The sequence below is a fragment of the Rissa tridactyla genome, chromosome 5 (assembly GCF_028500815.1).
Source record: "Rissa tridactyla isolate bRisTri1 chromosome 5, bRisTri1.patW.cur.20221130, whole genome shotgun sequence".
Classification (NCBI taxonomy): domain Eukaryota; kingdom Metazoa; phylum Chordata; class Aves; order Charadriiformes; family Laridae; genus Rissa; species Rissa tridactyla.
Window position 1 is genome coordinate 55,236,824 of NC_071470.1, and position 13,929 is coordinate 55,250,752.

The 13,929-nt window shown below is 40.1% G+C and overlaps 1 protein-coding gene across 3 annotated transcripts in view; it reads left to right on the forward strand.

Moving 5' to 3' along the window:
* BANK1 (B cell scaffold protein with ankyrin repeats 1) overlaps nt 1-13,509 on the forward strand; it is a 161,644-nt gene extending 148,135 nt beyond the window's left edge. For 2 of the 3 annotated variants that reach the window (XM_054203896.1, XM_054203898.1), the window contains 5 exons: nt 2,149-2,330; nt 3,962-4,025; nt 5,532-5,602; nt 8,999-9,048; nt 12,008-13,509. In XM_054203896.1, the coding sequence (XP_054059871.1) occupies nt 2,149-2,330; nt 3,962-4,025; nt 5,532-5,602; nt 8,999-9,043 (362 nt within the window). In that variant the 3' untranslated portion in view covers nt 9,044-9,048; nt 12,008-13,509. Of the gene's footprint in view, nt 1-2,148; nt 2,331-3,961; nt 4,026-5,531; nt 5,603-8,998; nt 9,049-11,766; nt 11,931-12,007 lie in introns of those variants that run through there. The other variant, XM_054203897.1, reaches the window with a different exon arrangement.
* Nucleotides 13,510-13,929: the final 420 nt, after the last annotated feature.

Here is a 13,929-nt window from a genome sequence, read left to right on the forward strand (position 1 = left end):
AGGAGAGATTTGCTGTGACTTGGTTTTGACTGATTTAGCATCTGTGTTCCCACATATGATTTATATCCTTAATGATATCGCAGCATTAGGAGATCAGATTAAGAAAGAAAAATAAAAGTTACAGTCTTGTGGGAAAGATTTGTAGAGTCAGAGTTACTTTATGCTTTTCTGTTTCCTTCCCTCATTGTGATTAAAACCAAGAAGAGGAAGGACAGGAGGGCTCAGCTGTGCATTAGTGCCAGCCGTGGAAAAGCAATAGCGTGGGGAGGAACAGTTCTCTTCTGGGTACCCCAACATCCATGTAAAATGGACTCATGGCAGTCCAGTTGTTATTTGAGTTGTAGCACGTCAAAATGTTGCTACCATAAATTGCATTAGTGGTACTCTAAAATAATTGACAATGTTATGTACAAAATGCATGAACACCGAGTGATGACTTTTCTTCCCTCTTCCACTAACAAGTAACGGGTCAGGATTAAAGCATGCAGAGCAGCACGTAATCGCCTATTTATTTCTGCAGCGGGGAACTGCAGTCCCCAAGTGCTACTGACACTACTTTTCATGAATGCTAAACCACTTAGGAAAAGAATACAGAACCTTCTAGGTCTTACTATGTTGGAATATTGGTAGCATACCTCTGCAAAGCAACCTAGTGGCCTTTTATGATGGAGTGACTACATCAGTGGACAAGGGAAGAGCTACGGATGTTGTCTATCTGGACTTCTGTAAGGCCTTTGACACAGTCCCCCACAACAACATCCTTCTCTCTAAATTGGAGACATATAGATCTGATGGGTGGGCTGAGGGTGGTGAAACTCTGGCACAGGTTGCCCAGAGAGGTGGTAGATGCCCCATCCCTGGAAACATTGCAGGACAGGTTGGAGGGGGCTCTGAGCAACCTGATCCAGTTGAAGATGTCCCTGCTCATTGCAGGGGCGGCGGCTGGCCTAGATGACCTTTAAAGGTCCCTTCCAACCCGACTATTCTATGACAAAACAGAGTAGGTTTTTTGGGTCTGAGGAAACACACACACACGCTTTTGCTGATATGATAACTGCCGTTTTACCTAAACTGGTCTGATTTCCAAACAGTCTTAACAGATGCAAGGCATTAGGGTCATTACTCCATCAAAATAGAAACACTTAGCTGAGGTGCAGAAGAGTACAGATTCATGCCTAATATGTGCTAGTATGATCAAAAGGAGGGAGTGGGAGAAGCCACAGTAGCTTGTTTTTGAGTCCCTTGGTATATTTCCCTTTGCACAGTCCTTCCTCTCTTAAAATAAAGATATTGTTGCATAACACAGCAGAAAAACTGACCCAAATCATGCTTACAGTTTAAACTTTTATCCTGGCTGCATTCTTTGTGCAGTGAAACAGGTGCTTTATGGCACCTTTGCAACAGCCTCGTACTGGGCTGCTCATGTGTTCTGGATCGGCCGTTTCAGTATCAATACCCTGGAGAAAGGCGGTGCTACACCTCCCTGGGCCAGGCTGTGAATCTGGTAACACGCGTCTCCCTGTCATTTCTCTTCAGTTGTGCACCCGTGTTGTAATCTCTAGGAGGACTAGGCTGTAATGTTTTCTTGTCGCTGCGATGTATTTAATAATGTGGGGGAAGGAAAACACGTAAAATTTCAAAATGCTTTCTGACCAAATTTCAGCCCCAGCTTCTGCGAAATGTAATGTGTGAAGTTGGAGAAGGAACGGGAAACAAGACACTGTGGATATTTTTTGTCTTAACATAGCAACAATTTCCTTTAAAGTGTCGGTACTATAGCTTTAGTGCTAGAAGGAAATTCTTATTTGAACTGACACTAACGGAGAATCCATGGATCAGGGCAATAGTAATGAATGCAAAGTTTAAGATGCTACTCTGTGGCCAAAGGGTAATGGTATAATCTTCATTGATTTGTTGCATTTCTCTCATTGAAAAAAAACAAAAACCCCAAAGAAATGAACAAAACTGAACAGAAAGAAGAAAAGGGAGGGAGGGAGCCACCCTAAAGGCAGTATGTTTTCATTGATGTCAGATTATAAAATCGCTGCTTACATGCTTTTGTCAAAAAAAGGGCTTGCATCATAAGGAGAAAGGAATGAAAAGGGTTAATAATATTTTCTACCTTTATCTTTCTACATTTTGTGGCAGCACACAGAGGCCACCTTGACACAGTAAGTGATAGCACTGTGAAACACAGCAGCCGTGCTGAGCAGGAAGAACTCATCCACTTGCAGGAACAGGTGAAAAAGGGGGCAATTTCTGCGGATGGTGCTCTTGACAGATTTAAACAGTGGCAGAATGAAAAACAGAGACTACAGCCCACTCGACAGGTATGAGTCTGATATTTATGTTTCTTGACAGGGAATCTTGATCAGAAGTTCCAAAAAACAAACTCTTCTATTTTGGCTCCTACATGTGAGGTCAAAAATAAAGAGTCGTGATTTATAGGCCCATCAGCTCACAAGGAGCTTGCTGCTTATGGTTCTGAATCTTCTAGATATGTTTCCACTGTTGTTTGATGACTTGAGAGGCTTCCTGAATTTATTTTGCCTAACTTCAGGTGCTGTTGCGTTTGGTTAAAATCCTGAGTTAAATGTGTTCTTCTGTTAAGACTTTGTCTAAACTGCTAGGCGATGCTTAGGTCTATGCATCTTTTATGAAACCACAAACCTTCATAGCTGAAGAAACTAAATGAGCTATTGAACAGTGTCAGCTAACAGAAACATAACTATTTCAAGCGTACGTTGTTAATATATATCGACTTACATCAGGCTTTATGCCTATCTAAAAGTGTGGAATCGACTTAGTGAAATTCCCAATTGTTAGCAGCGCTGTTCAGCTCCTTTATAGTCAATGTATGGAGTAAATTGAGGTGCACAAAACCAGGTTTTAAAAAGCCCACACACTGAGTCACTGAATTGCATCAAAGCTAGAAGCTAAGGAGAAAGGCACGGTGAGGAGGTTTGTTAATTACTTTTAACAAGACAGCTGGAGGAAGAGGTTATGCCCTCATTTTATATGAGGTCATGCATTAACAAAAATATTTTCTTGTTGTCCTTTAAGTGCATTTAGTAGAAAGAGGAAAACCAAAGCTAGTCTACTGCTCTACAGAGTGGGAGAGCTAGCAGATGCTGCCGACGAGGAGAGATTAAATGCTCTTTGTGTTTCCATTTACTGAAGAAATAGCATGAGCTTTGTCATCACAGTGGAACACTTAGCAGCAGAAGTGCAAAGGCTCAGGATGGTGTAGGAGCCCAGTTCCCAGGCCGGGCACCAGCAGCACAGCACAAGCTGGTCGGCAGCAGTGCCAGAGTAGGGTGGATGCCCCCTTCCGAATTTGCCTGCGGCCAAGCACGCAGGTGGGAGTTGCTGGTATTGCTCTGTCAGTCACGGGAATTACTTGTGGAGGAAGATGATGTTTAATCTGTGCAAAGATGGCAGCACTAAGTCGTAAACCTGTATTTCAAGGAGGATTTACTTGGTCTGTTTTCACCGCTTTGGGGAAAAAGCTACTTTCTAGTGGTGGTTTATAACCTGCATTGCATGTGGGACTTTTTTTTGGGTTCGTACCACGAAAAAGTCTTTCACTGTTACCCCAACAAGAACATGATAAATTTACTTCATGATATCACTGCAGTTGCCTGGTTCTCACTGGGATTTTTGAGGAAAAATCGCTTGTCCAAAGCAAAAACTCCCAAGCCTAATCTAATGCCAGAATTGATGTAACTTACTGATAGGAAAAACTCCACAAGACTCTTAGGTCTAAAATGTAAAATTAGCATCTACTTTCAGTGCGTCACAGACTTTTTTCAATCTTTTAAAATTATTTTTCTGGAGAGAGAGAGAAACTTGGTGTTCAGAATGCTAAAGACTCCAACTTTATATAGTTACTCATTATTTCTACAGTAAACTTCCGGTACTGATTTCTGCTGCTGGTTTTATGCTTGTTTTTTACTTACAGGAAAAAGCGCACCACCTTAGAGACACCACTGTTGGAAACAGACTGGAAAAGGAAAATCCAAACGGTAAGTTGCACTTCCTTTGCCTTTCAGAACACTGAAGCCTTGAACTGTAGGTATACTGCAAAGGTCTGATCCAAAGCATATGCAGATTTTTGGATCAGGCATTGAATTTGTAATGAGCGTTTTTTGTATCTGACCACATTTAAATTATTTTAGTGTAATCAGGCCTTCAGCGGGGTCAAGATTTCATCCCAAAGACGAGCTCACTGAGAGTTAATGGGGCAGAAAATTTACCAAGTCTTTGTGGCTCAGCTTTTCTGTAGCCCACTTCCTACTGCTTCAGCACAATTAAGGTAGATGATTTCTTTAGGACAGTTCACTTGATGACTTCAATATTTTATTTGTAAATCAGCTATCAATTTGCACTTGCAAATTCTTGATGAATTTTCCACTGCTACAGCATTTTCGTATTGTGAGTCATTAATAAAAGCTGTACCATTGGTCATTTAAGATGCTTTTTTCCCTTTGTGATTGAATGTCACCTGCAGCAGTATAAATCACCTGCATTTCCTGCAAATGATTTTCTCTTGTTATGAAAAGATCGTATGAGATGGTATTGACTTTAGGCCTATGATTTCTGTAGAATTCAGTACATAAGCATTCTTGGAAGGGAAATTTCGTATTTCTTTTTCACGTTGGAGTTAGTACCATTTGTATATCAGTATTTAAAAGTATCACCTAAACGTGTTATTTCCTTACTGCAAGAGAGAAAAGTAATCCACAGTGCTGCTTTCATTATTCTGTTAGACAGTGTTATGTTTCTGTGGACTTGTGAGACGCTGTAATTAAGGTAAATTCTTCCTGGCCCAGTGGCCGAGTTGCAGTCCGTACCATTTATATTTCAGGTTTAATATCCTCCGTGGTTGACCGGGGTACAGCGTCCTGAGCACATGAACAGGCTCAGTCCATAAGCCTTCAGAAGGCACTCAGAGCCCGAGGGCCTGGGATCACTGCGTTTGTTCCTACGCTCTGTTTTCTATAGGCTCATGGAAGGAAATGCTCATGATGACATGAGGGTGATTCTTGGAAAGTATTTGTCTGTAGGGCTCTCCGTTAAGGCCACATCAGTCCTGCCTCTGTAGCTGTCTGGTTATTGAATCATACCAGTAGAAACATAGTATCAACACTAGAATTGTAAATTTTGTGAAATTATCCAGTAACTCAGATAATGATCGCTATGTTCCCTTCTGATCCTAACCTCTCCACCCTCTGTTACACTGTCTTATAGCCTGTGATGCATATAAATCAGCAGCTCTGCACTGCAGAAATACAATGGGAAGAATCATTATGGAGGCCCCTGACTTGTCCAACTTTATTATCAGTGCACTTTATTATCAAAGATTTAGATTCTTGAAAATAAGACCTTCTAAAAGATGGAACTGCCTTTACAGCTGGAGGCATATTGATGGCAAGAGTGAAAGAAGGATCTTAGAAGACCACTGCCTCAGTCCAGACATAAATAAACTGCCTGAAACAAAAATGATAATCACATTCTTTTCTCTTTCATAGTTCCTAAGGAAAGCAGACCAGAGAGCATTCATTTTAGAGACCTTTTGTTCCACGTGCCATATAATAAAGCGGTATGTATGAATATTAGCAGTTCTCAGATTTCTGGTTTTTACATCTGTATACAGACTCCATCTGTACCTTTAAAAACATGGGCCTCCCTCTCCAGATTCCATGTTTGACATCAGGATTTGGATAGTCTTTTTTGTAGACAGTTTTTGAGGACTTGATGGAGGATTTAAAGATACCACATCAGAAGCCTGCTAGAAAAGGAATTTGATTTTATTTTAATGAGAAAAGAAAATATCTCCTATAAATTAGTATGGAACATAATTTTTAGTTTCTTGGTAAGTTTGATCTCGCCTCCACTGTAATGAAAGTTATTAATGATAGTGGCACTCAATTCAGTCTTCCATTATAACATTTGATGCTGTCTCGAAGTTCATGTCTTATTTTGCAACAGTTTAATATAGGACTGAATAACACCCCAAAAAAAAAAATCAACTGCAGAGCAAAAGGTTCTGTCACTCTTGGAGTGAAATATCTACAAAAACCTATTTTAAGAACAACTGAATAAGGACTAAGCATGTAGAATGTTCATTTGCAGAAAGTACAGGCACAGACAACGATTTAGCTCATTACTATATAATATATGTATGGTCTTGCCCATAGACATTGATAATATCTTTTTTCCAAGAAGGGAATCAAGGTGTTAGCCAGCAGAACAACAACAACAAAAATTACCTTTAAAAAATTTCATGGAAATACATAAATTATTTGGGGACAAAAGCTCCGTTTTGAAATCTGAGTGGCCCAGATTTTGTAAGACATTTACAGTTTTCCATTGCATCTATCCTGACACCAGAGAGGTACTGAACGGGTAGTACCCTATTGCCTATGGGAAACTTTATCTATAAGCGAGGCTTATAACTATTTGGAAAGCCGCCTGGCCAACCGTGAAATACTACAGAGTAGGAGACAAGGAAGAATGGAGACAACAGAATTGGAACAGTTGAGGTCTCCTGGGAGACATTACCAAATGGGGACAGCCAGAACACACCCACAGTGCGGCGGATGTGTGCTGCTCTCACACTAAGGCGGACACGTGCTGCTGCTGCGGGGTCCCACAAGGCCTGAGCGTAGAAACATGGTTAGGCCTCAGCTTACTCTGTGGTAACTGATTCCTTGCCTATACCCTTAAGCATGAAATAAGGCTTGAGGGTCTTGGGTTTGTGCTTGTCCACTAACAGAATGAACGGCAGCAGCTTAGACAACATTTATGTAAGGTTGACTAGACAAGTTTCATTTAAAGTCTTAAAAGATAAGCAGCTGTCATATGTATTCCATGTCCATACTTTCTAGCACACAGGAATTTTTTAAAAACCTATATGATGCCTGTCACATCTTTGGACATTTGAATTCCCTATGTGAATCTCATTTAGCTGTTTCTGAAAATGAGATTTCAAAATCTGCCTTCTATTGCAGTTACATTATGGCACCTTATGTGCCACATCCCACAGATTTAGTCATCCAGCATCTAAAAATAAGTGCAAGATTGCAGAAACTACACAAAATGGTTTGAATTGCTTGTAGTTGGCTATTCCCTCCTAGCTAATCTCTGTAGAACCTTGAACTTGGTCTTTAGCTAGTATAGTGTAAGATTCCTCATCAAAACTGGGAATGACTGGTGCTCCGTTCTCCACTCTTGGCGTAGCAAGAATTGAGTAGTAGGTGTTGCTGCTTCCTTGCTACGTAATGAGCAAGACAAAGGCCGCAGAAGACAAACTATAACACAGATGGACTTCAGAAGAGCAGTACTGCCTTAAGCAAATGTTAGGCTTGACTTTTTTTTTTTTTTTCTTATTATTATTATTATTATTTCAATGACAGCAACTTACATAATAGTTTTAAATGAAGGTGGGTCTTGGGAAACTTGTCAGATGCTTAAGTAGTCCTCCAGTAACAAATATACTCGGGCAAACAAGCAGCTCAGTCTTTGCATCTGTTCCAGTCTTGGGATCCTTGGGGAGACTGGCAAGGTAGATGGCCTACTGTGGAAAGGTCAAAAGCTTTTTCCACAGGCAACTCAACTGAAACCATTTATTTCTTAGCTGTTACAATCAGTAGGTACTTAGACTGAAAACAGCCTTCATATCCTATCCTCAACTTTACTCTCCGTTGCTACAGACTGTTTAATACTGACCCACTCCTGAAAGGCACTGCAAACAGCCAGGTCATCCACTGCAGCAAAGGCATCCTCCACAGAATTTCTTCTTCCAGAGTTTGATTTTCGATTTGTAGGTGCCTATGACAGTAAAGCAAGTCTGAGTTAATTAAGTTTGCTCAACCAGTTGCCAAAGACCAAATCTCTTCCTCAACTTCATCCAAAAAACACTCAAAAGAGCACTATGCACCTTTCACAGCCTGGCAGGTTATTGATTATGTTGCTATCCTAAACGTCTGGCTTCACTCCTCAGCCCTCATCAGCACCTTGTTTTCAGTCCAAGTTGCTAACAGATTGCTTATTCATCAGTTGATGCCACTCCAGCTTGCAGGTAGTGTCTCATCAGAGTTCCCTGAAAACTATAAAAGCAGCACTTAATTTGGAGCACGTGTCCATTGTCCACAATGTCCATTGTCTCCGATAGGTCAATAGGAAGATGAACAGAGATAGACCCTAATTTTGACATTTGGATCCATGGGAACTCAAGCTTCTTTACTCAACCTGGGCCAGTTAGCAAAGTTGAAATAACTTGGGATCCTGAAGTGCGTACAAGTTATGTGCGGAGAGTGAGGAAGTCATAGAAGAGATTATTTTTTTTCTTCATGACTTCAACAGTATGGATTTCAATCAGGACCTCTAGTCTTGAAGCTACTTGGTAGTTGTACTAGTTTACAATAGCGTACAATTTACAATTGTAGTTTACAAATGGTCGTTGGTAGTTTGCGATAGTGTCCAATGGACTTGTGAAGCTACATTTTTAGCCTGGCTTATTTCCAGTTTCGTAAGTATTTTGTAGCTTCACATCATGCTCAAATTTAAAATAATGAAAAATAACAAAAATCAGTTTCCTGCCCATTTGTCACCAAATCAGGTCTTCGTGAGACAAGGCCACAGTCCAACTGTTGACTGAGGCGTTCACCAAGACAACTGAATATCCCTGTACCCCTCAGCCTCTCCTAATTGCCACCAATAAAGACCAGCCATGCTGTTAGAAGTAAGATTTGTACAAAATCCACCTCATGTCATTCTCCCACACAACACCTGCCTATTTTTGTGGATGTCTCTTGCTCCCCTGCTCCCAGCGACACGTGTCGTATTTACTGTGTTCACATTTGAAGTAAAACACATAAAAGGTGACTCATCCTAGGTACGCGTTTTGTGAATTATTCACCTTTGAAAGAGATTCTGCACTGGCCTAATTTGTCATTGCTATACATGACTATTAATTGCATCTATTTCTTTTTAGTCTCCAAGTAGGAACCCAGCAGACAAGGAACAGATGCCTAATTAACAGAGGTAAGAGCATGCATATGAACACACACAGACATTATTTGTCATGGAAACTAATGCTTGTGGAAGTCCTTTCCCTCAGAGTGCATTTCTGTAACAAAAGAATGGAAGTGCATTTCGGAGGTCTGATTTCACAAGATGAACCTTAATCATCCTACATTCTGGTTTATACTAGAACATTTTTTTTTGTCAGGCGTCAACCTATTCTTGTTACTGCAGGGCAGATTTGCAAGCAGTTAGACACTTACCTGACTTGTGGGTGCAGCTGAAGAGAGCTCCCATTAGTTGTTGCAACTAGTTAAGCTTATGCAACTAAAAGCTGTACTAGAGTGTAGTCCTACATACGGATCACACATGCAGTATCGAACCCATTGAGTATCAAAATAAAGTTGAAAGGTGTAGATGCAAGGATGCGTCCAGAAATGCTGATTAACCAAGAGACCAGTGGTCATTTAAGTGCTGGAAAGCTTGCACCTCATCATACTGTCTCCACAAACAACAGAATTTTCTGATGTTTGTTGTGTTAGTGATTGTGAGCTTCTTGGGTTTGGGCATCTAATGAGATGTTTAATAGTTGCGGGGTTTAGTTACTATTTGCTACCTGTGTGCTTCCATGTATATCTCATAGTAGTTTTAAAGCTGTTATGTCCACCTTTGAATGGAACTTGATCATTAGGCTTGCTGCTAGGAGATAAAAGTAAATAAATCTGTCTTACGGCATTTTTGGGGGGTTGGTGGTGGTTTTTTGTGTTGCTTTCTTTTTTTTAAAATCAGTTCAGTTTTCAAGATCTGTGCTAACTTACCAGGAACTGAACTTAGATCAGTATCTAAGGTTGTAACTTTGTGAATTATCTTGGATTTATTCTGAGAATAGGGTACAGTGAAGTAATCACCTGGAAAATTTCTTATTTTGCTAATTCCTCTGAAAATGAAGGAGTCATGCAACCTTTCTTATGCATGGAAGGATAATCATTAAAAGTTTAAGGCCGAGAACAAGGATGTCTGCATTCTGTTAATGTATGTGCAGATCTTTTCCTTGAGATTTTTAACAAATTTCCAATCCCTTGGTTTTCTTAGGCACGGGATTTCTTCAGTTTGTTGATCTCTGCAAGGACAGTCTGTGGTGAACAGCTCCAAAAGTCAGAGTTAGATTTTCTTCTTCCGTTTCCTTTCCTTCAAGTGAGCTTAGGACCTGAAAGTTTCAAAATTAAAGTTTTCCATTTTAGATTTGAGTAGTATTTTTAATTTTCCATTAAATAATAGTTTTACACATTAACAAAATGATACAATTTACTCCTGATGACAAATGTAATTTTGAAGGCTTTGTTAGCTAAGCTACTTTGATTCAGTTTGCCTCTCCCACTTTTCCAAGTGGAGGGAATGACATTTTATATTGTTGTAATGTTATTTTTGTGGCACTGAAAATGGATGATGTTCAGGGAGGTCTCTTCTGCCGCCCTTCTGTCATGTAAAGGAGAGGGCAGTTGCTCCTTGTGAGAACTCTGTTTCCATGTCTCATTTCTGGAGCCAGCTGCCCTCCCGCTCACCGGAATACAGTACCCACACCATAAAACAACAGGTACCTCCTCTGCTGCTGCTTATCCTCGAAAACACTTGTTCAGGCCCCCCCTCCTCCAAAGTTCTCACAAGACCTCAAAAATGAGGTGACCTGAAAATGAAAAAATGTCACTCCTCCTTCAAGAGGCAGCTCAACTCCTACATGGGCTTTCCTAACAACAGAGCCGTTTCCTTGCGTGGAGCTGCAGTCACCTACACTAAATGGGTAAAAAGCTTTGAACACCAAAAACTCTGAAGCTGGAGAAGACTATGATGAAAAATTTGGTAATAGCAGAGGTGCTTATAAATTGCAGATTGCGAGAGTGAGATGAATCATGCAAGGGGGGAGCGGGAATTACCCCTGGGATCAGAATAGGTGATCTCTGTCACTTTCAGAAAATTGTTCTGTGGGAGAGAGAAGGGGAATTAGATGTGGGAGAACTTACAAAATATGATTTATCCAGCACATTCAATCAGTTCTGTTTGTGAAGTATCCACAACAAACTCCCAGGTTCTCCTCTTCTGCAAAGCATGGCCTCTCCATAGCTCTTTTGCCGCTTTCTGTCTTCAGATGGGTTCAGAGGCCTTAAAGTACCGTAGGACTAAATATACTATTATTTGAAAAGCAAAGAGTTTCTGTACAGCTGCAGCACACGAGCCTCTAAAGTAGTAGAATGGAAAGATTAAAAAAACTTGACGGTTTGGGGGCTGGGGGTTTTTCTTCTCTCTTTTACACCACTTTCAAGGAGATCATATGCACAGGAAAATAACAGCGTTGGAAAGGGAATGTTCATTTACCTGCCTGCGCTGCATAACATGCGTTTAAGGTGAAATTCTAAAATCCTCTGAGAAACTAACTCTATGTCTGAAATGTATGCGTTCAGTACAAATGCAACACAATGAAGTCTTTTTTTTGTTTTGTTTTGTTTTTTAAGACTCCAGTATTTTTTCTAAAAGTGATAAAATACATTTAGTGGTGTACACAACAATACTGTGTATAAATCTTAGGAAGACTGGACCTTTCTTGTAAAAAAAAAAAAAAAAAAAAAAAAAAAAAACCCGACTAATTGCAGGGAGATTTTTGCGTGTTTGATTATTGCAAAAAACTGCTGATAAACCATTCAAAAAACTACATTTCTATTTCTAATATTCTGACTCTCCAAACAGCTGAGCCTCCGCGTGCAGTGCAGAGTTGTTAGCTACGTTGCTCATGCCGACCCGTAGATCATCACACTTCCCTCATGCAAGGGGGGAGGAGAATAACAGAGCCGAGATCCAGCTGGTGGATCTGAAGGAGTAGACTGTGGGTTTGATTTTCTCATTTCAGCAAATACAGTTGCTTGATCTATATTCTAAACAAACACGGCCAGTCTATTGAGTATCGCGCATTTCTCATTATTTCTTACAGTGCCATTCTTCAGCGGGCTGTGCATCACTTTCCTCTGCTGGGCATCCCACGGCTCTCCGAGCTGCGCCCTGGCAGCCTCAGGCTGCGGCACAGACCGATGTGAGACAGCTGCGTGATCCGCGCTGCGCTTTCCGTGTCTGGGAATCTCTCACCTGGGCCAACTCTGGAAGAAATCCAGTATCGCTGAAGCAAATTAATAAGACTTCTTGTAAAGTCAGCACTGAATTTTTTCTTTGCCAATTTTTTTTTTTTTCCAAGATGCCAGCTGAGAAGTTAGATATATTGCGTGCTTTGGTTAATAATTTTTAAACTCATTTCAGTTTTTTCCATAATGCTTGGTAGTTGTTTAAAAGTAGGTTTTATGCACAAGAGAGGAAGATAATGAAAAGTTATGAAGATTATGAAGTTATAATACATAAAATTTAGGTTTTACTTTTTGTTAAGACGTCTTTGTATAAACTTTGTATATAAATTTGTTTTTCCTAGGAATAATAATTGTACTCCATTACTAGTTTAAATAATTGTACTCAAAGTAAAGACAATTTCTGAAGTCAAACTATGTAAATCAGTACTAATTATCTACTAATTCACTAAAGTGATTACAAGAATTGGGTTTACAAGGAAACTGTGTTTTGTTTAATAAGTTCCCTAAAGTGATATCCAGACAAAAACCAAAAGAATCTCTACTGCACGTAAAAAGCAGAGAGTAAGGGAATAAATATGGTTAATGGGTCTAATGATCTGCACAGTGATGTATATACTCCAAAATGTAAGTGAGCATGCGACACTACAGGAGTACGCAAGATGACTTGCCCTATTTCATACACACAGAAAAGGAAAAAAGATCTCATGCAACCTGCAGAGAGGAGGTAGAGGAGAGGATTTTACCTTTCAGATGAGTAGGAACTTAAATAGAGTTTCCCCACCCTAGTTATCTGAGCTTTGCACAGCCTTCCTAAAACGCCAGTAAACATGCTGTTGGCCTCCGCAGAGATCTTCCTCTTTACTAACCTCTTAGTTGTGCGTTAGTCACAGACATCTTTAGGAACCTGAATTGTTCATAGCAAACCTCCCCTCAAGCTCTCAGTAGCGTTAAATCTCTGCTTTGCATGTACTAAGAGATTCTTGCACTTAAAGTTCAGTTAGGAAAAACTGAAAACTACTTATAATCAGAGACTCTTAAACATAAATAAATATTGCTACTTAACTTCCTGTTAGTGTGACACCTACATTTGGAAGAGGGGAGTGGATGTGATGTTCAGACTTAAGAGTCTTGAGGGTCATATTATTTTTCCAATTTCAAAAATTATTGTGCCAAGAATCATTACAAATAAAAATAAGCCCAAAAAACAATGTTGGGATTTTAAAATAATGACAGCATCTTGCAAGTTTGTATCCCACATATAGCTCTAGGCTAATTAAACTTCTATTTTAAATGGGCTGATTAAACATTTTCAGGAAATTATCTGTTCTTTGGGGAAAACCCCCATTTCTGTTAGAAACACTCCCACAAATATGCAGATGTATTGCTATGAAGTCATAAGTATTCAGTGACTGCTGTTTGAGTGTGGCAACACAGCCTTGTATTCCATACAAAGGCTGCTGGAGAGCTACTTGAACCACAGCAAAAGCCTTGAAATATATGATGTCTCCCAGATCTGGAAATACAGTCAGTGTCTATGAACAGGGGGACATGAGCCTGTCGGGCTTTATAGGAGAGGAGCTGGGATGTTTTAAGACTCACCTGGACACGTGGAAATGAAGCGGGGAGAATTACTTGGAAATCTAAATGTGTATAAGCTGGTTTTTTTTCCCTTTAAGAGGTTCCCCTCCAGCCCCCCAAAAAAACATTTATATTCTTATAAACCTAGCTGTCAATGTATCCCCTGGCAAGCATTCCTGAGGAGCCAACGTATAAATTG